Consider the following 25,903-nt stretch of genomic DNA (forward strand, 5'->3'; position numbering starts at 1 on the left):
TGCAACTTGATATGATTCAGAATATATTTGGAGAAGAGCTTTTAACAAGTTTATTCTCGCTGTTTGACTTTAATTTACTATTTTGGGTTGTTCTTTGGTTGTAAATTAAAGTCAGCTAGCAAAAACTCATTGGTTCAAAGAAAATGTGTGCTTAATATTAGTTGATAAGATGTGACTATTTGTTGTAATTTTTATTTCTCACATTGTTTAACACACAAGAAACTTTATATCATTAATGTTGGGATACACATGTTTCTTGGTTGGAAATTGGGAGGATCTTACTTAACTTTGTTGTTTTAGACTTCTAGTCTTTGTTCTTGTCTTTTGCATTTAGTTCTTTTTCCTATAAATGATGAAATATAGCATATTATTAATTAGACTAAACTGACAAAGAGCTTATATCTTCATTGTTTCACTACTAGATTAAGGTTTCATTACAAATAAAGTACTGGATTGTTTGCATTTGTCTATTATAAGGTTTTGTATTACACTAAACAGCAATGATTGAACTCAAATACTAATACATAGCTATTTTCCTTTCTTTTTTAGATCATGCTTTTCTTGCCTTTGGGTTGTAATGATTATACACTAATGAATCTTGTAAGGTAATAGCAAATTGATTTTTTTGCCTTAAAAAAAGGTATGTGTAGTCCTCTATTTCATTCACACTAAGGATCATGATCAAGTCCAGCTATAGAGCCACTTAATGAAGTTATAGATCAAGAACTTGGGCTTGAGGAAAATGCTAATGAGATGAGCGAAGAAGAGATGGATTTAGAAATACCAGAAGACCAGCTAAATGAAAGAGCAAAAATAGAGTAAAAAGGTCCCGATAAAGGAACAAAACCATTTGAAAAAAAATACAAAGCAAAAAGAAGTAAAAAATATGGGATGATATGATAGTAGTGAAGCAAATCAATGAAACATTTGAAGTGCAATGCAATCACTTCAAGAAGTTGTTTGTCAAGAGTGCATCTAAAGCCACTTCTTAGCATAAGCATCACCTGAAAATTTTTCTACAAAAGAAGCTGACCCTTGGGAAGGAAACTAAAAGAGGTATCAGGTCTTGTCCTTTATTGAAGGACCCTCGGATGGTATTACTTTTATCACCAATTTTTCCTATGATAATGCTAAGGTACTAGAGTTTGCAGCTCATATGCTTCTTGTACATGAATATGCTTTCTATATGATGGACCATGTTATTTTTAACAAATTCATGAAAGCTACATCTCCTTTTTATAAAAAGATTAAACGACATTCTTAATATATACTCCTAGCATTATTCACTATCAAGTTCATCATGGCGACAGGAAGTTCCATCAGTCAGGGAACTCTCTCGACAATGAGCCTATTTCAAGATCCAACATCACCATATTTTCTCATGTCGGTTGATTACACGAATTATTCCCTTGTGCCCTTGCTACTTGATGGAGATAACTATCAGAGATGGAGAAAGGCAATGTTGATTGTGCTTCGAGCTAAAAACAAGCTGGGATTCATAAATGGGGTTTTGAAGAAACCAACAAACAACTCTCAAGAAGCATTCACTTGGAGCAAATGCGATGGTCTGGTAATTTCTTGGTTGACTAATTCTATTAATCCTATTCTATATGATTCTATTGTCTACCATGAAACTGCTCTTGATCTATGGAATGATAGAGGAAATGTTTGGACATTCGAATGAACCACACATTCATGAGCTACGTCGTAACATTGCGACGATAACCCAAGGAGCAATCGGCGTATCATCTTTTTTTCACCCATCTGAAGGGTGATTGGGATGAACTTAATTCTCATATGGCGATTCCGAAGTATACCTATGAAGCAGCAAAGGAATGGCAGACTGAGAAGGACGAAGAAAAAGTTCAACAATTCCTTATGGGTTTGAACAACAGTTTCAAAACACTTCGTTCTCAGATTTTGGCTATGGAGTCTCTCCCTTTTTTGAATCGAATCTATTCAATGGCTGTAATAGAGGAGAAACAATTGAGTATCACTCAGGCTCAAGAGATGGAATTAGTCGGTGCCTTGGCTGTTCAAAATCAGCCCAATGTTATTGCTAGCCATTTCCAACCCAATGCTCCTGCCAACCATAGTAAAGGAAATTGACCAAAGCCTTGATGCACCACTGTTATAAAAATGGACACACAATAGATCATTGTTGGGAACTGGTTCGGCATCCAACCAATTGGTAGTCAAAAGGGAAGACCAAGATGAATTCTACAACTACCAACATTTGCTGAGAGGAAACTTCCTTTGACTGTAAACAACAAGGACTCAATAAGGTGTTGCTGCAGCTACCAGTTTTCACTTCGGAGTAGTACCAGCAGATTTTGAATATCTTGAGTCATGAAAAGAATCCTAGTTTGCCTAATTTTGCAGGTAGTATGCACTCCTCCCTTAATTGTGTCCAAACATCTTGTTGGCTATTAGATTCAGGCGCAACTCATCATTTTTCCAACCAGAAAGATTCCTTGCATGATCTCCACCCAATACCTAATAAACCTATGTACCTTGCCGATGGAATCATAAGAAATATTAATGAAGAAGGAGCCTATAGTTTTTCAGATCAACTTAAAATTTCTAAAGTGCTATTTGCTCCAGATTTGCAGTGTAACTTGGTTTCCGTTAGCAAACTAACTCGAAAACATAATTTTTTTATTTTTTCCCAATTCTTGCCTCATTTTCTCGAAGAAGCTGATTGGAGTAGGTAGACAACAAGGTAAATTGTAATATATTCAAAAAGGTAATCATCAATGTGTGGCGTGTGCAGCTGTCAGTTCAATGAAATTGTGGCATCGCCGTCTTGGTCATCCATCTCAAGCCCAATTTTCTAATATTTCAGGTTTATCCCATTTATAATTTAAGAATAATGATTGTCTAATTTGTCCACGAGTGAAAGGCTCAAGACATCCCTTTAGTCCTAACAATAAAAGATCTGCATTTTCTTTTAATTTGGTGTATATAGACGTCAAGTGGTGTACATTACTTCCTTACTATTGTTGATGATTTTTCTAAGTCTGTGTGGACTTATTTAATGAAACACAAAAGTGATGTCTCACAAATTTTTATGAATTTTTATAATATTGTTTTGACCCAATTTGGTACTAAAATAAGAGGTGTTTGAAGTGATAACACTCATGAATTGGTTGAAGGGATTTTAAAATCTTTTTACAATGGGAATGGAATTTTTAATCAAAATTCTTGTGCTAGAACTCCACAACAAAATGGCATTATGGAGAGAAAACATAGACATTTTAAATATTGCCTGAGTACTACGTTTTCAGGCTTATTTACCTTTAAAGTTTTAGGAGGAATGCATTCTTATTGCAACTTATCTTATTAACCGACTTCTCACTAGAATTCTAAGTGGTAAAACCCCTCTTGAGCTTTTGTTTAATAAAATACCATCATATGATCACTTGCGTGTTTTTTGGTTGTCTTTGTTATGCTCTCAATCCAATGCATCCAAAGGATAAATTTCAACCTAAAACTCGTACTTGTGTGTTTATTGAGTATCTTTCAGGACAAAAGAGGTACAATGTTTATGATTTGAACACTCAAAATTTTTTTGTATCCTGTGATATGAATTTCTATGAAAATATTTTTTCTTTCCAAAATGCTTCATCCGAGTTTTTTAAAAAGACTTTGCCTTAAACAACCCAATTTTTTGCATTAGATGAACTTTTTCATGAATTACCTGTTGATTTTTTTAATTCCCCAAATGAGCCCAATGATTCTTTTGAACCACCTAATTCTACACCAAGTATAGAAAAAGACCAACTCCCTAGAACATTGCGGAATCGCCGTCCACCAAGCTGCTTGAAGGATTATCATTACGGTCTTCCTAGTGGGTCAACTCACTCCCACTCTATTTTCTCGACTAAACCATACCCCATCTCTTCATACATTACTGATCTTACCTTTTCACCACAACATCAAGCCTTTCTCACAGCAATATTAGTCGATCAAGAGCCTTCATTGTACTCAGAGGCTCAAAATAATGCAAAATATATATCTGCTATGAAGGAAGAATTAGCTACTCTGGAGGCAAATCATACATGGGACCTTGAACCTTTACTACTTGGGAAACTACCTATATATTGGATGTTGTTGGATCTATAAGGTGAAGCATAAGTTAGATAGGTCAATAGAATGTTACAAAGTTAGGCTAGTTGCCAAGGGCTATATGCAAATTGAAGGGTTAGACTACACAAAAACTTTTTCTCCAGTTGCCAAACTAACTACTGTTTGATGTTTACTTGCTATTGCAGCATCTAATCAGTGGGAATTACATCAGCTAGATGTCCACAATGTCTTTCTTCATGGTGACCTCTATGAAGAGATCTATATGACTCTACCACTCGGATATCTTCAACTAAGGGATACTCATGTTTGTTGTCTCAATAAGTCTCTTTATGGGCTCAAACAAGTTTTGAGAGAATGGTTTTCTAAATTATCATCGGCTCTTAAGACCTATGGATTTGCACAAATCTTTATTTACTTGGCAGTCTAACAATATGTTTCTTGCTGTCCTGGTATATGTTGACATGGTTATTGCAGGGAATGACTCAGCTCAGTGTAGCCATCTGAAACAATTTCTTGCAACCCAATTCCATCTTAAGGATCTTGCACATCTCAAGTTTTTTCTTGGTCTTGAAGTAGCTTATAGTCCAGTGAGCATCTTTCTTAGTCAATGAAAATATGCTTTGGACATTCTTATTGATGTAAGGTTGTTAGATGCCAAACCCAACACAATGCCCATGCAGCAGCACCACCATTTGGGAGCATTTACCAGTCCCTAACTCTATGATTCTACTCCTTTCCGTCATCTAATTGGTCAGTTACTCTATCTGACAATTACATGACCTAACATTACCTATGCAGTTAATTTCTTGAGTCAATTCATGCAGTCACCTGCTATACCACATCAACAAGCTGCCTTCTAAATCCTACGATACATTAAGGGTGCACCAGGTCAAGGATTATTTTTTCCTCGAAAGAATAATTTCTAGTTGTGTGGATATTGTGATGCAGATTGAGGAGCCTGCCCTATCACTTGAAGGTCCACAGCGGGATATTTTATGACTCTTGGTGATGCACCCATTTTATGGAAAACCAAGAAACAGCCTACCATGAGTCAATCTTTAGCAAAAGCAGAGTATCGAGCAATGGTTTCTGCTACCAATGAACTTATTTGGTTACAAACTTTATTACGTTATTTTGCAGTTGACCATTCTCAACCAATGTAGTTGTCCTATGATAACCAAGCTGTTATACATATTGCCTCTAATTCGGTTTATCATGAAAAAACAAAACATATTGAAATTGATTGCCATTTTGTCAAGAACACATCGAGTCAAAGGCAATTGAGACAAGCTACATTCCTCCGATGATCCAACCAACAGATATCTTTACCAAAACCTTGAGTGATGATCAGTTCAATCAATTACTATCCAAGTTAGGTGTTTTATCCTTACATACTCCAACTTGAGGGAGGCTGTTGAAGATTACCAGAAATTACGGCTTGATTGCCCCAGAAATTACAGCTTAGTTGTAGGCTATTATTGCTATATACCTTGTACAATTGTATTTTGTATCTAGTTAAAATTGTATAGTTAGTTCACAACTCTAATTTAGGCAAGTTTTATATTATAAATTTCTTCTCAATCCTTGCATAGAGATTATAGAAATCATAATACAAGAAAATTTCCTTAAGTCTAATTATGATTTTTACACTTTTCGATAAAGAATAATGAACATACAACAATGATCAATGGAAAAATTTGAATGTCCTGAACAAATTTATTTGATTCTAAAGAGACAGATCTATAGAGGACAAAATTTATCAATATTTGAAGACTACAAATCTATCTCTATAAGTCATAGGACAAAATTTATCTTCTATAGGACAAAATTTGATTCTAAAGAGATAGATCCATAAAGATCGATTTTATAAAATTTTTGTCCTCTATAGTCTATAGTCTAAACTATAAAAGTTTGGGTAGAAGTTTTCTCAAGTTCATAATGGATACAATTAGCAATTGCAGCTAAGAGAAAAAAATAATTGAAGAATTGTATTTGTGTTATAATGTAGTCTTAATCTTAGATTTGTACAAGTTTCTTAAAATATCTGCACCGTGAATAATCGGTGGAAGGTTATTAAAAGTTGAATATAATTATTTATAAGTTCCACTGAAATTAAAAGTATGACTTTAATCAATTTGCAGAACTAACAACAAGATAGTTATGAGTTCACATAAATAATTATGTAGACTTAAGATCATCATGGCCCAAAGAGTCATAATAAGTTACAGGATTTTCCATGTGAATATGGGTTTAAAACTAAATAACAGTAAGCTTAGTTCCTCTCCAATTAAATTTTTACAGTTTGCCTAGAAAAGAATAAAGTAATTTAGAAACATGTTATTGATTATTTTGAAAAAATCCTGCATGAATGGAGCATCTTTGGTGAAAATTGTTGAACTTTTTTGTTTTATAGTAGTTAAATACTCATTCGAATTCAGAGAGAGAGAGAGAGAGAGAGAGAGTGAGAGAGAGAGAGAGAGAAGGTAAAAATGGAATGTCTAAACAATGTCTTCTAAGGATTTTTGGATAATTTATTGCAAAAGAACTAGAAAGCATAATTAGAAAATCATGAAAAGCAAACAAAAAAAATTAGTGCAAAAGCAATATTTGTAGTTATTACAATTAAGGGGAAGGATAGGGGGAGAAAAGTGTAGGGAAAGAAGGCCTAAGAAAATGACGATGAAATTTCATAAATTTTAGCTTTTATCCCTCACTTTTTCTTACTTCTTTGTTTTGCCGTTGCATTAATTTTTTTAGAAAAAAATAGTATTTCTTTGCAATAGATTGGTTGAAAATATTTTTAGTTTGTTCCTAGAACATGGTATTTTTTTGCCTTTTTAAAAGGTGGACAGGATTGGAAATTAGTCTAAATTGGACTGATTTTTTTTTTGTAAGAGACATAAAATTAGCAATTTAAATATCAAAGATGTTAAAATTCTTTTGGAAAAACATTAGGAATATTTTGGGTTATTTCTCTACAAGAAAATGTTAGGATCCAAGTGTGGAATAAACAACTATTGAGATATCAAGTGCACAACAATTTAATGACAAATAAACCACAAGCATGAAAGATAAACAACACACAACGTTTAACGTGATTCGACTCGACCATTGAGCCTATGTTTACGGAGAGAAACTCGTTCTTTATTATGAAAGGAAAACTCTATACAAGAATACAATTTGAACCAAAACTCAACCCTTGTATACCATCTCTTATCTCCCAAAAGCCCTCTCTCACCACCTATGTATAAGGCTACATGTCATCTCTTGTGTGCTCTTGTGTGTCTCTTGCGTAGTATGTCAACCCACCTATTTATAGAGAGCATTATTTGGACAAAAAATCAAATAACAACAGAAAACCAATTTTAATTCCTAGACTTGCATAGAATAGGAAATAACTTCTAATTCTAAACAAAATAGGAGATTTCTGAGCTACTAATTCAAGTAACTAAAATCAATTAGGAAACTAGTTACTTCCACACAAGACAATAAACCTGCCTAAAAGAAATTAAGTCAATTTTCTAACAAATCTTCACCTTTATAAAAAAAATTTTAACAATCATTTGTCTTCAACTACCAAATAATATGCTACCAAACTACACACCTAAATCAATACAGTCCGGACACCAAATTGATTCAATCAATAAATGAACATGTATAGTTACTCCGAATCCAACCTCCAATTGACTCGTGTGAAGGTGCGTACGTCAATTCACCGTCTCCCTTTGCAGAATTTTTTCTCACCACCACTTGCAATCCATAATTCTTTTCTGTGAATTCTAACCCTAATCATTGACACAACCAAGTGGTAAAATCACCATACTTCTTCCCATCGTCAGGACTGTCTCGCCACATGTGATTTTCAAGACTCTACCTAAAATGAAAAACTCATAACTGTCAGAGTCTTCTGACGCATAAAAATTAGATATCTTTGTTTCTTTGGAACACGTGCCACACCACCCAAAAAAACATAACCAAAATCTAAAATCCACCGGAATGAAGTATCAACTGTTGGAGGTGTGAAAAAATCTCTACCGATTCACGTCCAAAATCAACATTAGATTCCACCTTTTTTTTGACTCTTGAATCATCTAACTAGATTCATCGTCAAGTATCTCCATGCTTTTCGACTTTCCATTCTTCACCTTCAATGTTTTTTACCAAACTCTTGTAACAAAAATACCACTCGTTAAATTGTTCAATTGATAATAGTCACCAAACCACTTGATCTCAATAGTTAACCAGGATATAATAACCAAACTCTTGATCCAACTATTCAACTTGTTGGGATTCAAGTGCTTGTGAGCAATCTGGTCTCGTAACCAAGGTCTGATACCACTTGTTAAGATCCAAGCGCAGAATAAATAACTATTAAGATATAAAGTGTACAACAATTTAATGACAAACAAGCCACAAGCATGAAAGATAAATAAAATACAACATTTAATATGGTTCGACTCCACCATTGAGTCTACGTCCATGGAGAGAAACCCGTTCTTTATTATGAAAGGAAAATCCTATACAAGAATACAATTTGAATTCAAACCCAACCCTTGTATACTATTTCTCATCTCCTAAGAATTCTTTCTCACCACCCATGTATAAAGCTACATGTCCCCTCTTGTGTACCCTTGTGTGTTTCTTGTGTTGTATATCAACCCACCTATTTATAGAGAGCATTATTTGGCCAAAAAATCAAATAACAACAGAAAATCAATTCTAATTTCTAGACTTGTATAGAATAGGAAATAACTTCTCTAAACAAAATAGGAAATTTCTTGGCTACTAATTCAAGTAATTAAAATCAATTAGGAAACTATTTACTTCCACATAAAACAAAAAACCTGCCTAAAAGAAATTAAACTAATTTTCTAACAAAAAAGAAAAAAAGGCTGATACAAAAGCTAACTCGAATGCTGGTTTAGATTTAATCGAATTAGTTGTATCCAACTCAAATAACTTGCTTATGGCAATTATTTATGTCCACCAAGAACACTTCCTCAATTACTAGAAAATAGTCAATTTAGTTCTTGAAATAATTTTCTTAATTGTAACAAGCATCACACATGCTTTTTGCTAGTCAACTTAAGCGATAGTAGATTATTTGTAAAAATTTATTTGCTTGCATTATTAATACATTTTTCAATCATCTTTTTATCTTACATACATCACATCAAAAAAGTACTACATAAACTTTTTAGAAAATTATCCCAAATAATCTATTATCCAGACGCACTCATAATAATTGCTTTGTTTGGATTGGGCTTTATTTCTCAAAATTTATTTGCTTACATCATCATTACAATTTCCAATACACCTTTTTACCTTCCCAATTACCTTTTTATCTCACATACATCACATCACAAAAAGTGCTACAGTAAAAATATCTCTAATAATTCACAATCCAAGCAGACCAATCTCTTTCATACGAAGAATTTTTGAACAAATGGAGTTTCAATTCAAATCGACAAAAAAAATTATTAAAGTGCATCTTTGGCCCATGAAAGGTACGAGAAAGTGCTTATTACTTTGGTGCATAAGGGCAAATTAAAATTACCCTTGAGTACTTCAACGGGATTAAAAGTAATGAACCTTTTTTATTGAAAAAAAATAGCAATGGTAGATTACATTGATTATTCTCTTAATTAAATAGTTTTTTTGATGTTTATCTTAGCTAAAGAACTATGTAAATGTGTATAAAAGATATAACATATAGAATAGCAAAATTTTGGGTTTTATCTGACTTTAGTGTTTGGATTGCAAAATAATCTCAAATATTATTTTGCTTACATCACAAACATAATTTTTAATAAAATTTTATTTTTTTAATTACCTTTTTATCTTATTTACATAATATCAGGAAAAGTTTTATAGTGATTATTTCAAATAATATTTCAGATAATCATCTATCCAAATCATGGTTAACGATCTCAGTCAAGTCAAATATGATTCAGCCTAGTTATAAATGGAATAGAGGGGACTAGTACGATACCGATCTCCGAATCATGGATAGATCCATATCTGCAACGACTTATTCTAACTTGACCAATGTTGGTCGAGTCAAATCCATGATACTTGAAATCGGTCCAAATCTCCGAGTTAACTCAGAGTCGACTTGAGAATCAAGCAAAGGCAAACCAAAAATTTACAAAAATAGAGAGTTATTACCCCTCTATTTTAGATGCAACGACTTGGAGCTACTCCAATGCTTTACAACAACAAATTGCTTTCTATCACATCTCTATTATTTCACCTTTTACCTAAAATTTGAACACCTAATAATTGAAACCAAACAAAACATGAATAGAAAGATTAGAGAAAGTGATCCAAAAAGTGAATGAAAACAACAAAAAAGTTACTGCATCCAACTCAATTATTGCCATACAAATTCAAAGCCCTCATAATAAGCACCAACAAAAGGCTCAAAGTTAAAAAACGTCCTTCCCGTCATGCTTTTTTCTTTTCTTTTTCATCCACAAAGACAAGGGAAAGAGGAAGGAGAAGTAAAGGTGTAGAAAGTATAGTACAGTAGAGAATCAAGTAGTAGAAAAATGGACCGGCAATTTCATCATTGATTTGTCTTCAATCGGAGCATCAAGCAGCGCATCGGGTTGTCTTGATTAAACCCATGATTCTCCAAGCGAGTTTGCTATATTGAAAATAAAAAAGAATAGAGAAGTTATTGCTGAAATTATCACTAGAGTTGGAAATGATTGAGTGGAAAGTGGTCCGAAATTGGAGTGAGAATTGTCCCTGCCTTCTATTAACATCATCAAGAACAGAAAGGAGAAGAAGGAACGAAAGGGAGAAGAAAAAATAGAAGGAACGACTAAATTTGGAGTGAAAAAAACGAAGCTAAAATTGGACTAGTTGGACTTTTCTAGTGGAGCCAAAGACAGGAAAAAAGGGAAGGAAAAATTAAAAACTCTTAAAGTCCAAGTTTAGCTCAAGTAATTAGGAGATTGGATTCCCAATCTTAATCTCATAATTAGGAGTTGTACATAATTCATTAATTTTAATATTTCAATGATATTTATTATTTTTTATTTTAGAAAAATTGAGATCAATCACCTGGGCATCGGAATTGATCAATGTAGGATGAAAATGTTTATTGAGAAAATGGTGAAAATGCTTGCTTCTTTATGTCTTTGTATTTCATAATATTATTTAATACGTATTTGTTTCTTATATTGTATTGAACTAAACACCACTGCTTCCTTTGTATATATCGGATTCGTATTGTAATAAATAAGATATGTTGATTTTATTCTTATATTTAATGTTTGATATAATATAAAATAGGATTAGAAGGCACACTTAATGCTAAAATCATTAATTGCTAATGCTATAGGTTTATGATAATCGCAGCATTATTTTATTTAAATAATTAGAAACTATATATGATAATGTAGGTATTTAGTAAATTTAGTTTGATAATTGTGCCTTTTATGGTATTTTCTATTTTTAGTAATTTTTTAAAGTTTTTCGAAAATTTTTATGTGTTATAATGTATGTGTCATCCAATATCCAACCAGTATGCCGCGATGGATGTGGAACAACCACAAGCATAACCAACGATGGTAAACCATGATTCAAATACATAAATGTCAAAAAGTGACACAAGTAGATATCCTTATATTATATAAGATTGAGTTTGGGAAAAAGAATGATTTTGAATTTCAACTGCAAGAATAAGGGTATTTTGGGATTGTAAAATTGTTTTAAATGTAGTTATAACGTTGAGTACTACTTAAGATAGCATGTGCATATTCTTGTGTATACAGAAATATCCTTCTCTTAAAAACGGGTTGTTGTTTGATTGTTGGATAATTTTCATTTGACCTTTTCGAGGAGCAAGTTAGGCAATGCAGCACGAGTGTACAAATCATTAACGATATAGTACTAGCATTGAATGTGCATTGGTGTGCATTACCCACTCTATCCTTAGTGGGTTGATACTTACACTATTGATGCGTAGCTATTCAGCTATTGTTTCAGCTTTGCACTTCTAAATAACTATTACTATTGATTTGTAATTGCTACAAATCTTCATGCAAGTCATTGAGTTTCTGCAAAGAGATCCAAGGGTTACATTGAATAATTGGAGCATGATTACGCGCACATGAATGCATTGAGAAGAACATTAACTCAATCCTTTATAGTAGAAGTGTAACAGTTGGCTTTTTCTCTTCTAAATTTTTCACAAAATGAATTCAGCAGATGTAAAAAGTTGGATCATTAGAGTGAGCAATTATGGCTTCTTTAATACAATAGTAATGATTGGAAGATGAGGGACCTGTTGGAAAGCATGTTTGAATGGAAACTGAAAGTTTTTGGCTTTTCTAAAGCATTTGTTGAGCAGTTTTTTAGCAACCTGCGATAATGAAGGACGTTAACACAATAAGGTTGCATGAGTTGCTTAAGCTCTATATCACCAAGGTGGTCCTTGAAGAGATAAGGTTTCTTGCATTGTATTTTTTAGGTAGATACTATCTATGTGTATATCAAATTTTTGAATGAAACAATAACAATATTATGTAGTTTAAAAGTGATAATTATATTTGTAACTGAATTCTTGAATTTTCGTGTTTGCCAGCAACTGAGGTACAACTGTCAAACAAGGGATTCGTCCAGTAGTAGCTTTCTGATTAAGGTACTTCCTAAAACAATTGTTCCAATTAATGAATGCATTATTGGTGTTCATGTGTTGCTGTACTAGAATTACAATTCTGTTTTCCGCAATTGTATTATGCATCTGATTTCGAAAATTTAGACTTGCTAATTAGACTTATATTGTCCTTTTCAATTTATCTGCAAGCCTATATGTCAGTTAAATTGCAATAGTCATGGTAGGGGAAACATAAATAGGCACTAATTAACAAAAGCAGACCAAGCATTCCTAAATTTCTAAGCATATGATAGTTTTATGGCTAGGGACTCCTATTTGTTGATTACTTCAGGAGAAACAATTTACAATATGAAATAGTACAATTTTTGAATAAAGGATTTACAATCAGTTGTTTGATTGTCTTTCTAATCATTACAATTGCAAGGACTAAAGTGATTCATTTTTTATATACATATATATATAAATGTTTTCACAATAAATTTAGAAAAAATTCCTACTGACTTGTGATTATGTGATTAAATGACCATTTAGTTATTTTTACATTTCTCCACTTAAACAATTAGTGTATTTGATTCTATTTGTGCATTTAAAAATCGCTATACTTTCTTATTTGCTTACCAATATTGATAGTATTTTTTACTTTTTTAATCTCATGATGCTTAGCAAATTATAACACAGGTATTCACTCTTGCGCATTGTGCAGGCTTCTCCCCTAGTATTTGAAATAAAATCAAACTTTCAAATGACAAAGCACTATAAATAAAGTAAAAGACGAAAATCAATTAACCACACATCATTATTGCATTTTGGTATTTTATTTAGAAACCATTAATTTCTTAAGAAGTGAAAAGAACATAAGACTAGCAGGGGAAAAAAATTAAAAACATGTGAGAAGAAAAATATTCTCGAGGGAAAAAAAGGACAAGGAAAAGAAAGGTCAAAGGTCGCAGGGAACGGATTAGCAATTTAGCAGTAAAGAAAGTCAACTTGAAAGAAATACCCTTAACTGGAGTGAACTTCTTTATTCAACAAGAAAAGAGCAATGTTTTGAAAACCGGACCGGACCGGATCGGTTGAACTGCGAACCGGCCATGGCACCGGTCCGGTTCAATGCCATAGTTGACTTTGTCAGAAAATCGATCAAGAACCGGTCGAACCGCTATTGAACCGGTTTTCAACCCTTTTTTTTTTTTTTTTTTTTTCAAAATGCAGCTATCAAGATTCGAACTCAAGACCTCTGTAATAGAAGACCAATGTATTAACCGTTGCACCATCACATCCTATTAATTTTTTTTGATAATTTATTTATATAAAGCAAACACTCATATTTCTTTTTTTCATTTTTCTTACAAAATCTCATCCTCTCATGGCTCTTTCTTTTTAATTTTCAACTCTCTCTCTCTCTCTCTCTCTCTCTCTATCCTCTTTTTTTTTTGTCACTCCCTTTTTAATCAAACCTCTTTATTTTTAATTTACTGATGTTTTCTTCCATCTTTTAATTTTATTTTTGTCCATTAAATTGAAAAAAGTTCAAAAAGAATTATTTTTTAACCCAAATTATTTAATGCTACAACCACTCACTTTTATCTCATTTTTTGTTTCTTATCAAGTTTACATTTCTATTTTCGATTTTCTTGACTTCCTTCGAACTCCAAACTTCCTTTTTTAAATTGCAATCGCTAAAACGTAAATTAAAATTTAAGTTCACAATATCTAAATTCTCATAGACGTGAATTTTGTATAATTTCAAAATATTGTGATATTTTTTGGTTGGATTTAGATATAATTGAAATTGAGATGAAATTTTTTTGTTTTAACTTATGATTTAAAAATTTTATTTTTAAAAAATCCAAGTTATAAAAAAAATAGTAAATCTTTCATCATATAAAGTATTAAATTAATCCATTACATGTCTTATTTTGTACATATATATATTTATATAAATAATTTTTTAAAAAATTCATTGAACCGAGGTTGAATCGGTCCGATCGATTGAATCTCGACCCTTTCACTTCACCGGTTCAATGAACCGTCCGGTTTTTAAAGCATTGGAAAAGAGTAGAATTGTTGGATAAAGAAACAGATTACTTGTTGGATGAGAGGTTTGTGGCCCTGGTAGAGCAGCTGGCCTCTTCATTCTGATTAATTGATTAGTTGGTAGGCTATCTTCTCCTTCTTCTTAATCTTGGGCAATCTTGACTATCCTGTAATTAAAGAATATGTCTCTTCAGTTAACCTGCATTTTAAATATTCTGTTGTATGATCGAAACATTCTTGATGCCCTTTATTTGAAAAGAAGTTAGAATTTATCTTTTTGATTTGGTAGGCTGGGAAAAAGGGTGATTATGAAATCTTCAAGGGGGGGTGTTAAAAGGGAGATGGTAGAAAGCGAGAAAGAGATAGAAAATTGCAATTTTAAGAGAGAATTTTGCTGGGAATGAGCTGAATTATCAACGCACCGCTTAGAGTTCAATGTGGAGTTTAAGATTGAACTAGTTTTGGAATTTTAGTTGCTTTTTAGGAATTCAATTTATAGTTCTAAGTTGGAAGATAAAAGGAGAAGTCCCGTTTAAGAAAAGCTACTGAGTTCCTGTAAAAGGTTTAATGACTTATCTTTTGATATGAAATGGATTGTAAATGAGCGGATTTGCAGTTGATGGTAGATCCGAGTAAGAGGAGGAACTGAATTCTTTAGATGCAGATTTGCATGTTTAAACGGTGTAGGAAGGATGGTATCTGGCTTTGAAGATTGCCAAGGGCAATAGCCTAGGGATTTTAGGTGCAATTCCTATTTTTGTGTGTGATATTAACGACGCTTTTTGATTCTTGCATGAGTTATTAGAACAAGAAAACATGAATAACTATCTGAAGAAAAATCGGTTCTTACCAGGTTGATATAGAAAACAAGACTGTGGAGGATGAGAGGTTGCTTGTGTTATGTTTAGGAAAGAAGTTTGTCATAACAGGCTTGTAATATGATGACCAATATGTATTTTTAGGCTTATGATAAACCAATACTTTCTTTTTTATCAAATTCCGACTCTCCAAACGGCTAATGGTACTAAATGTTAATTAGCTGTCAAACCATCTTAGCAATAAACTTGACGTGTTGCACATTTCTATTATGGAAAAAATTTTGGATCAATCAGACAAAGTTTTTGGGTGCTTACTGCTTCAGGGGAAAAGTTGTTTCCAGTCAATTAAGATTGTGCCTAAATTCTGCACTGAAATGACCTGTGTCAGTTTTGAGGAAAATCTGTTCAAAGAAATGCTAGAGAATGCATCATTTTAGTATGTTGCACTTCTGCATCTTTGTATAGTGTAATGTGATACCAATAGTGTGGACAACTGAACACTGTTATGCTTTTTCCTACGTAATCTTTTTTTGTTCTTTGGCTATTGTAATCTCAAATAGTGTCTTTCTATTTGATCCTTTTTGCTGGTTATACTCTTCAATCTTTGGTATTGGCAGTCATTTGTCCATTCTTATCTCAGGTAGAATTCCTCGTACTGCTTTTCACCATTGCAAAGTTCAACTTTTTGTTCCAGTAATTTGTCACTTTTTCCCACTTTCATTCATTCCTTGTCACTTGTTCCAGTAATTTGTCACTTGTTCCGGTAATTTGTCACTTTTTCCCTTTTCCTTTTCCAAGCCTCTATGTGTGTGTGTGTCTCTGTGTGCCTGAATGAAGACGAGTTGGAAAAGGAAAAGGAAAAGAAACCAATAAATAAAGCCCTAGAGGCCATTAAACAGTTTAATGTATTTGTGTGTATGGCTGTCAGTCATCACTGGCTAAAGGACTCCTACCACGGGATTCCTTTATTATTTTTATGGACTGTATTTCTGTAGATCACTAGATTGATTAACTTGTGTAGATCCCTTCTGTGACATTGAATATCATCCATGTCAATTAATTTATATTTGATGACTTTTGCTTGCCCAGTTGCCTTAATAGTGCTTAACTGATGGCAAACAGGACTTTGATTGTTTGGGTGGCAGCTAGATGCACAGGGTAGTATAGTTAATTTGTAACTTTCCTCTCTCGACAATTGAGGATTCATAATCAAACTCTGCTAGTTCTATATATCAAACATATTTCTGGACTTAAATCTAGCCTGCCGTAAGTAGAATTAGCATTTGGTTGTGCACAAGAATAGGGGAGGCAGATCATTCTAAGATACTTGGATACAGACTATTCAAGTACTGAAGTACTTCATTCAACTTTTTGAATATAAGAAAAGCCATGGGATTCCCTTAGTAGTCATCACCAGCAAGAGTATATGTACACCATCATGTTATTTGGCTGTAGCTGTATGAAACAGTTTATGTGTTTACAATGTATCTGCAAAAACTTTATTGACTGTAAAGTTGTGATTTAAAATGAATAATGGTTTGACTTCTTTTAGTCCATGTCAAATTTTGACGTGTAAGCAGGCAAAAATATTGGACAGAAGTATTGTGGATAGCCTTGTGTAGACCAACCAATATTGGAGCTGTTATAATGCATTTGCATGACTGTGATAGCAAGAAGCATTAGGCATCTCTTCTGTCAGAGTCTCGTCCCTTCACCTTAGAGGTTCAGTGATTTTTAGTTGTTGCCTAGAAAGTTGTCAGAATGGTGGATTTCCAAGCAAATGTTCTTTCCTGTCTCACGATCTCTCTTGGCTTCCTCTCACTAATATACTTCATCTTTCGGAAATACTCTTCTCCACCCAAGTGTGCTCCATCTCCTCAGTCATACCCTCTGGTTGGAAATATCATTGGCTTCCTCCTCAACTGCCACCGCTTCCATGATTGGGTTGCTGAAATGCTTTCGTGCACTCCAGATCTTACTCTTCAGGTCAATGGCTTCCTTGGCCTTTCTCATGGCATTTGCACTGCCAACCCTGTCAATCTTGACCATATTCTTCGCTCCAATTTTTCTAATTATGTGAAAGGCTCCCGTTTCCATAATGTACTACAAGATCTTCTAGGCGATGGCATCTTCAATGTTGATGGTGAACTCTGGTCTTCACAACGCAAAATTGCCAGCCATGAGTTTAACACCAAATCTCTCAAGCATTTCATCTCAAGCACTGTCCAAGGTCAAATTTCAAACCGCTTGATTCCATACCTATCCTTCGCATGTGATAAGGAAGAAGTCATCGATTTACAAGAGGTTTTTCGCAGGTTTGCATTCGATAACATATGCAACATTGCATTTGGTGTTGACCCTGCATGGCTAGACTTGAACAAGGTTGATCACAACTCACGGAATTTGTCATTTGTCTGTGCATTTGATCATGCCGTTGAGGTTAGTTCAGACAGGTTTATGTCACCTTTACCGGCATTATGGAAGATGAAGAGGCTTCTGAATATTGGTAGTGAAAAACAATACAATGAAGACATTCAAGTAATAAATGATTATGCCATGGATATTATACGATCCAAAGAGAAAATGCACCTGAACCAAGAGGGAAATGGGCTGGGACAGAATCAAGATTTGTTATCTAGGTTTATGGATTCAGTGTCAAATCTTGGATTTCATAATCAAGATGAAAAGAGGAAGTTCTTGAGAGATATAGTGATCAGCTTCATACTTGCAGGTATGGATTATATAGCTGCTGTATATGTTTCACATTAGTATATATAGCTTTATGGCAGGAATTTGTTAGCGTAGTATTGATTGTCTAGTTTACAAGCCTGTTAGTAATATGAGATATTTTGTTTAATTTTTGTTGGCAGGTAAAGACTCGACCTCAACAGCATTGACTTGGTTTTTCTGGTTAATTTCTGGCCATCCTCAGTATGAGCAGTTGATCTACAGTGAACTGCTGGCCACAATTGCAACATCTCCAGAGAAAGCACCAGAAAGTTTAAGCTATGATGAGCTTAAGAAGCTCCATTTCCTACGTGCAACCATCTCAGAATCATTACGGCTCTTCCCACCAGTGCCAATCAATTCAAGATTAACTGTATCTAACGACACCCTGAGTACAGGGACTTTCGTGGGAAAAGGGTGGTTTGCTGATTACTCAGCTTATGCAGCAGGGAGGATGGAGAGGCTGTGGGGTCCTGATTGTCGGGAGTTCAGGCCTGAGAGATGGTTGGATGAAGATGGTGTATTCCAGCCCTGTGATCAATTCAAATTCCCAGTATTTCATTGTGGTCCTAGGATGTGCTTGGGGAAGGACATGGCTTACATGCAAATGAAATCTGTTGCTGCATCTGTTATTTATAGTTTTGAAGTTAAGGCTGTTGATGGAGGTGGATTACCAGAAAGGATTTTTCATCCACCTTACACATTATCCCTTCTCCTCAAGATGCGTGGTGGATTGCCTGTTAAGCTCAAGAAAAGGCAATTGACAACCTCAAGTTGGACTCAGAAATAGACCATTTTACTAGAGAAATTTTAGCATGCAAGGTAACCATCAACACATGTACATACCTGTTTGTTGCAAAACAAGTGAAACTATTCTGTCAATAATATAGGGGGGAATAATGTATGAGAAGCTTGATGTGTTTTTTACTTTCAATTTTCTCAATCCAATTGTTGGCGGACCAATTACTAAATACTTTATCTTATGAGGCTTGCTGGAAACCTGTAATTTCAATTCAAGCATTGAAAAGAATGCATCTTTTGGCTTAATCAATAGTACTTGCATGCAGAATGGCCAATGCAGGATCAACTGAATTCAAAACAAAAGAAAGAAATTTGACTGCATAAAATACTAAAATATGGTAAACTTGATCAATGATCATGAATTGAAAATAAATGATTGAGAAAAACTCCTAAACACAGATCGCTGATTTTGATTATATACAATATAACTAGATAAGGGATCCATAACTGCTTAAGCGAGGTATTTACAATTTGAGCAAGATTAAATATAATAATTGAGTACCAAAGCAAAACAAACAACGACTCCACTGGGGATCGAACCCAGAATCTCTGGTTCCGTAGACCAGCGCCTTATCCATTGGGCCATGGAGTCCATCGTTGCTTTGTTTCTTCACAAAATTTATTAATATATTTTTGATCCTTTTAATCCTTCGCTTTCAATACACTGGTTACCGAAATACATACGCAATTTGATAAGAACAGACCGGATACTGTCTTCAACTGACTCACAAGTCACAAATGGATGGAAAAAAAAAACAAAAACAAAAACTTAAGGCCAGATTGAAGAATTTATTTGTTTACTAAATTTTTTGCGAAAGTCATTTTGGAGTGGTCATAATGGACCCATCTCTTTATTATTATTATTATTATGTGCTTATCATGTGTCTCTAGAATGACACAAAATCAGAAAAAACTCTAAATTGATTGCTCCTGTATTGTTTAACCTCCTCATTTGATTTGGATCCTCAATAATAAGGAAGTGGATTGTTCGAGATAATTCATGGTGCAATTATCTTATCAATTTTTTGAAGTAAAACGGGTTAAATTTCATCTTCTTTTTTGCTCTCTTTTAAAGAAACATAACGCTAATTTTTAACTTCTTACATGCACTTTAAATGAAGACGATATGCCAATAAAACATTTTAAAAAGAAGGAAAATGATATTAATACTTTTCAAGAAATCGACACTCCTTCAAATTTCATCTAATGCAAGTGAAGGAATACCTACTTTTTTGAGAAATGCGAATTTTCTTTAAAAAAAAAATTTTTGTGCAAGAAGTTTGAAAAAGGCATTGGACTGCCATTTCCTCGTTTTCACTGTAGACTCTTTTTGCAAGAGTTCATCCACAGCTCAAAAGCGGCAACGTGGCACACAAATTCAAACACGTCATCTTCTGTTAATTGTAACCCCAATATTTAAGTACGCAGTATTTCATTTCCCTTGTATCACTACTTTTTTGTGACATACATCCCTCGGTTTTTACGAAAAAGCATACCTCTTTCATACTCGAATTCATGAATGAGAATGAACACAAGAATGATAGTAGAATTGTTTTTTGTTGGGAGGGAAAGAGAGAGAGAGAGAGAGGGGGGGGGGGGGGGAAGAGGGGGTGGAATTGCACCAGCAAAGAAGGAATAAACTGTAAAAGCCACATCAAGTGCTTCATAAAATACTGATAAGAACCCACAAAACAAAAATCAGCAACCATTTTGAATATCTACATAAAGATCAGGTAAACCATTGTACTAGAAAGCAGAGGCAAGGGTTTGGTTTGATTTTACAGACATTGCTTCATCAGGACAACCAAATATTGCAGAAGACAAAACTGGATATTTTAGTAGACTGTGGATTTCACCTGCACAAAGATGGGGTTTTAATTAAGATAAGTTCATTTCTTGCGAGAAAGTGCCGCAGCAATGCCACCAGCCAAAAGACCAACAGCAGTGGCAGCAATGCCCATCCCAATCACTCCATCTGCAACAGAGGAAAAGGAAAACCAGAAAGTATTAGCCATTGGCTTCTTAAATCAACTTGAAGTAACTAATGCTTCCCTTCATGAGTCGTATATGTGTCGCTCAAAGGAAATACAGTGTTTACTAAAATTTAAAGCCAAAAAAAAAAATTCAGGTTACCACCTTTTGTAATTTTTTCTTCAATTGTTTTCTTGAGGCTTAAGGCTTGTCTCCAATCAGGTGCAACCTGCAGAAACCATGAGTAACATTTTTCAACTTACTAGTCAAACAGGGGAGAGGCCAAAATATATGGGCAGCTGTCCTTAATTTACAGGGTATTCAAGGATGACAAATTGATTATCCTTTTGCTTTCAATACGGTACTTCAGATACATAAAGAGCCCTTTTTCAGTCAGTGAACATGAAAGTAATTATTAGGACTTTCAGTTTGTGAAGATCAGACCTCCAAACAGCGCTCAACAAGTTGTCTGCTCCTTGTGTAGTCTCCACTTCTATAGTAACCCACAGCCAGGAGATAAATTCTTTCCCTAGTTTGCAGTGGGCTACCACTGCCAGACAGAGAAGCTGCAAACATGGTTTACAGTTAATATCAACTATTTCAACACAAGAAGTGGGAAAAATCAAGAGAGACAATTTCCAACCAGCTATGCAAAAGAAACTTCATTTAAAGATGTAAAAGGAAAACATACTTAAAAAATAATAGAGAGAGAGAGAGAGGACAAAGGGTGGGAAACAAAATAATGAAGTGAGGGAGGTAGAATAGTAAGAAGTATTGTTGCATAAAATCCAAAGTGCATTGTAGGAGAAAGGTCTGCCTCATCCAACTAATAATTTACCGTGAAGTGCATGCTAAAATTTCAGGAACCATGCAAACAATAAAGCAGTTATTACCCAACCATAAGATTGGCAACATAGAAGAAATAGGCAAGTCAGCTAGACAAAATCAAAATGCAAGTCAAAGGGACAGAATAAAAATCCCCAGGTAGCCAAATTAAAAAGAGTAACACATAAAGATGAAAGGGACGAAGTAACATGAGAATGTAAAGAAAGAAAAAAAGACAGAGGACAGGAAAATGGGAGGAAGAAATAAACAGGGGAAATCAGTCATATACTGTTTTCCATTTTTCTTCAAGAAAACATGTATGGTTCAAGAAGGATTTTCTGATGAACGTACACAGAAATAGCAGGGGTAGAAAAGGGCATGTGCAGATACCTTTGCCCTAGTATGTAGTGCATTGATCAACAGCAAACATTACAAATACCAAGAGTTGACAAAGTGGATTATCAGCAGAGCTCCCAATGGGAAACCATGTGGTATTTTATAAAAATGGAAGAAAGGAGGAGGAAGAAAAACTGCAAAAGTTACATTCCCTACCCAAGAAAGAATCAAACACTAAATGTCCCGATACACCACTGAAGCAGAAAAAGGTGAAAAAGACGAAAGCAAGTTCTACTAGAATCAAAACCTTAAAACCTCAAATAGCGATTCAGGAAATTCCATTCATTTTACTTAAAAAGAGTACCATGAAAAAATTGCATGGATAAACCCACAAACTCAAAGATTTGCACAAAAACGAGCAGCAAAGAGAGAGAGAGAGACCCATGTTTGTCATTTCCAAACTGACCTTCGAGCATTGCTATCCCTCGTTGTACATCCTCTGGCCTTTTTGAGTGAACAAGAGCCCAGGACAAGCGCATGATACATTCACTTTTAAGTTCATCAGTGGAACCTTTCTCAGCCTCAGCAACTTCACGTTCACAACCCTGTAGACATGATACTATTTAAATCAGCGAAGGGAAATTACATAATGTAAACAAGTAAGAAGAGAAGCATGCCATGAGCATGTTGGCACAAATGTGCAACCAAACAAACAACCTAGCAGTGATGACACATGACTGTACCAAATGCAGTTTGAGAAGCAGCATAAGAATATCATCACAAAAAATGCACGTTAATCCCTAGGTATAACCAACTTCATAGGCCACAGATTCTATAACAACATTTTCAGAGTAAAAAACCAGCAAGCAAGGGATAGAGAAGATATTAATTGTTTAAGTCCACCATCCAAAACAGAAGGCTTCAGTTGCTTGAAAACAAATACAGCTGTCATTATCTGGCTCATCTTAGGAATACTTTATTAACTCCGACAAATCCATTTTAATAAAAGGAGAACTGCTAACTCTTTTGCCTACATCAGTTTCTATAGTTCCATACCCAGAGAACACAGATAAAACCAATATTGCTCCAAATTCCGATGAATCATTTATAAATGGAAGTCATTCTCACTATCGAAAAATGACATTCAAGAAATCTATATACAAAAATAAAGCATGTATGATTGATCCTACTCAACATTGCAATATATACACACACCATTCCATGGAATGTACCTTAATTTGCTTCGGAACTTATTACAAAGGACAAGATGATGAGTTTAAAATACTTCCATAGTCAAAAGATGAAAAATAATTTTCTGTTGGTTTTGAAGGACGGCTGTTTATTCCGATAGTTTAACAGAGCTCAAGGGCAAATAATCAGGCTAACTTACTATTGGTTTTAAAGGACAGCAGTTTAGTAGTTTAACAAAGTTTGAGGTCAAATAATTAGGCAACATACTGTTGGCTCTATCACGATTCCAACTGTTGCATTTCCCAAAATTCTCAGTCAGAAAGCCTGTGACAGTTGAATTAATTCATTCTCCCATAAATACAGGGTCAAAAACAAAACTGGAAATGCATGAAGCACCCAAAGGAAAAAAACATCAAGGATTGGGACAAAAAACCACTCACAACACATACATCACCATACACCTCAAACTCCGATCACAAGATCCAATGGGCCAAACACGCTTAAACTTAATTTGTTTTCCTGTTGTATTTTTCTGGGAATTACTGTAAATGCCAAGTCAGGTTCAGAGGTTGGAGTTCGAATTTCAGGATTACAATGATTTTCCTACAAGAAACTTAAACGTTCAACCTCCCACCAATTCCTAAGAGCAGCAAAATATTTTCTTTTTCAGAGAGAGGCGGAAAAAGAAAATCTGGCAGCTGTGAGTTAAGACACTGAACAATACAAAAGCCTGTAACTAAAAATTTTAAATTTAGACTTGATTTTGGCAGCAACTGCTCAGGGTTTAAATTCAAAACTCTAGTAAATCTTATTTAATTAGGTTTTTGAAGTATTATCTTGAATTTATTGTACCCCAATCACCAAATTCCCAAATCCCCAAACTTCCAAACCCTAATTGAATTTCACGAATTCAAAAAATGCTGCATGCAATAATCACGCATAAATGGTGACCCTACACGAATAGAGAGATATACATGGAAGGAAGAACTTACCGCCACGATGTCGGAGTCGCACCAGGGAATCTGGTCACCGCCGCTGAAGAAATTTCCGACAGACTCGAAGAATTTCGCCATCTTAGCTTCTATTTCCTTTCTTGCTTTCTCTTTTATGTTATATGATATCTTATTCCTCTATTCTAATTTCTTCAGGAAATATTGGATCAAGTCGGAGCGGCAAAGAATAGAGAACTTGCCTTTTAAGTCAAAGTTAAGCCTTAAAAGTAAAGCTTTAAATATTGGGATACTTTTTTTGTTTTTTTGGAATTATTTTCTGTGTGTGAACTCTCGACTGGAACTTAAGCATTAAGCAGTGGTAGCGGCATTTTTGTCTTGTTTTTGTTTTCTTTTTTTTTTTTAAGCACTTTGTGAAAGGGAAAGATAAGAAAAAAAATGCCACATCTAATTCTGGAAAAAAGTCTATAGAGATCCGGGGCCTAGTGATAGTAGGATACAGTGCAGATACCAAAAGAATAATAAATATCAATATTAAAAGAATAATTATAGACACTAACACAACAATAAGTAAAAATATAATAAATTTTCTATATCATCAAAATTTGTGCCCAAAAATTTTGTTGTGTTTTTTCAATTTTATTATGTTATGTTTACTACATTAGCATCTACATTTGTTACAGTAGTATCTGCGTTGTACCGTGTTGTCATCACTGGTGATAGTAGAATCTATTGATTTAGTCAGCGGTGATTTTTGAGTTCAGATTCTGCGACGTGAGTGCAAAAAAATAGTTGAAATAATTCTATTGATTCTTATCAGAATTAAGCATTCAGTTAGGATTCTTGTGCTGAAAAAAATACACACAGGTTCAGCACTGCTTAACAAGTTCAGCAAATAGATTTTCATTTGTCAAACACTCAAAACATCTGAATGTCTGAAAAAATTCAGATTCAACACTTTTTTATGTTATCAAACAGAACTTTAGTATTTACAACTGTTTTGCTAGTATGTATATCGTATCATGTAATTGAATATGGTAAATTATGGATGTCTTGTATCCTACCATTTTCACACTCCATCAAAAACTTCAAATGCTGCCCACGTATAATTTTTATAATTGATATGACTAAAATATTTTTCAAATTTTATGTATAATTAAACTTAATAAAACAAGAGCTTGGTTCTTTCTTATATCCCTTCTTTTATTCTATTTTTGTATTATTTATTTTTCCTTTCTTAAATCCTTTAATCTTGTTTGTTATTTTTTCTTCCTAACCTACCAAAAACTTTAATCTAATTTTGTCGATACTTAATTATCAAACTAGCCAGTCAAGGCTTGCCTGTGCCTATTATTAGCAAGCTGCCACTTCTGCATGGTCATGCCACCGTGGCTTTGTTGCAGATGGATTCTTAAAAAAGGAAGGAGGCTGGAGGTTTAAGTTCTGAAAATTTGAAAATAAAAGAGTAAATGCAAAAAGGAAAGTGCAACAGAAAAAATAGAGGAGAAAAAAGAAAGGAAGGAAAAAAA

The 25,903-nt window shown here is 34.1% G+C and overlaps 2 protein-coding genes and 1 non-coding gene across 4 annotated transcripts; 1 reads left to right on the forward strand and 2 right to left on the reverse strand.

The window, feature by feature from the left end:
• The first annotated feature begins 14,787 nt into the window (after positions 1 to 14,787).
• LOC113723964 (cytochrome P450 94A1) lies at positions 14,788 to 19,210 on the forward strand. 2 transcript variants are annotated; one of them, XM_027246930.2, is made up of 3 exons: positions 14,788 to 14,875; positions 17,154 to 18,304; positions 18,444 to 19,210. In XM_027246930.2, exons 2-3 carry the CDS (start codon positions 17,335 to 17,337, stop codon positions 19,088 to 19,090), a joined length of 1,617 nt encoding a protein of 538 aa, XP_027102731.2. In that variant the 5' UTR covers positions 14,788 to 14,875; positions 17,154 to 17,334; the 3' UTR covers positions 19,091 to 19,210. The 2 variants fall into 2 exon arrangements, with proteins under 2 accessions (XP_027102731.2, XP_027102725.2); XM_027246924.2 differs by having other exon boundaries at positions 14,794 to 18,304.
• A 410-nt stretch (positions 19,211 to 19,620) lies between these two features.
• On the reverse strand, positions 19,621 to 19,693 carry TRNAR-ACG (transfer RNA arginine (anticodon ACG)). The gene has a single exon. It is a non-coding gene; the product is annotated as a tRNA-Arg (tRNA).
• Positions 19,694 to 20,737: 1,044 nt separating this feature from the next.
• On the reverse strand, positions 20,738 to 24,688 carry LOC113723980 (mitochondrial fission 1 protein A-like). Its single transcript, XM_027246940.2, has 5 exons — positions 24,417 to 24,688; positions 22,700 to 22,838; positions 21,517 to 21,638; positions 21,238 to 21,301; positions 20,738 to 21,076 (listed from the first exon to the last, which is right to left on the reverse strand). The coding sequence occupies exons 1-5, from the start codon at positions 24,495 to 24,497 to the stop codon at positions 20,991 to 20,993; spliced, it is 492 nt and encodes a 163-aa protein (XP_027102741.2). The 5' UTR covers positions 24,498 to 24,688; the 3' UTR covers positions 20,738 to 20,990.
• Positions 24,689 to 25,903: the final 1,215 nt, after the last annotated feature.

Source organism: Coffea arabica, chromosome 1c (assembly GCF_036785885.1).
Source record: "Coffea arabica cultivar ET-39 chromosome 1c, Coffea Arabica ET-39 HiFi, whole genome shotgun sequence".
NCBI classification, from domain to species: Eukaryota; Viridiplantae; Streptophyta; class Magnoliopsida; order Gentianales; family Rubiaceae; genus Coffea; species Coffea arabica.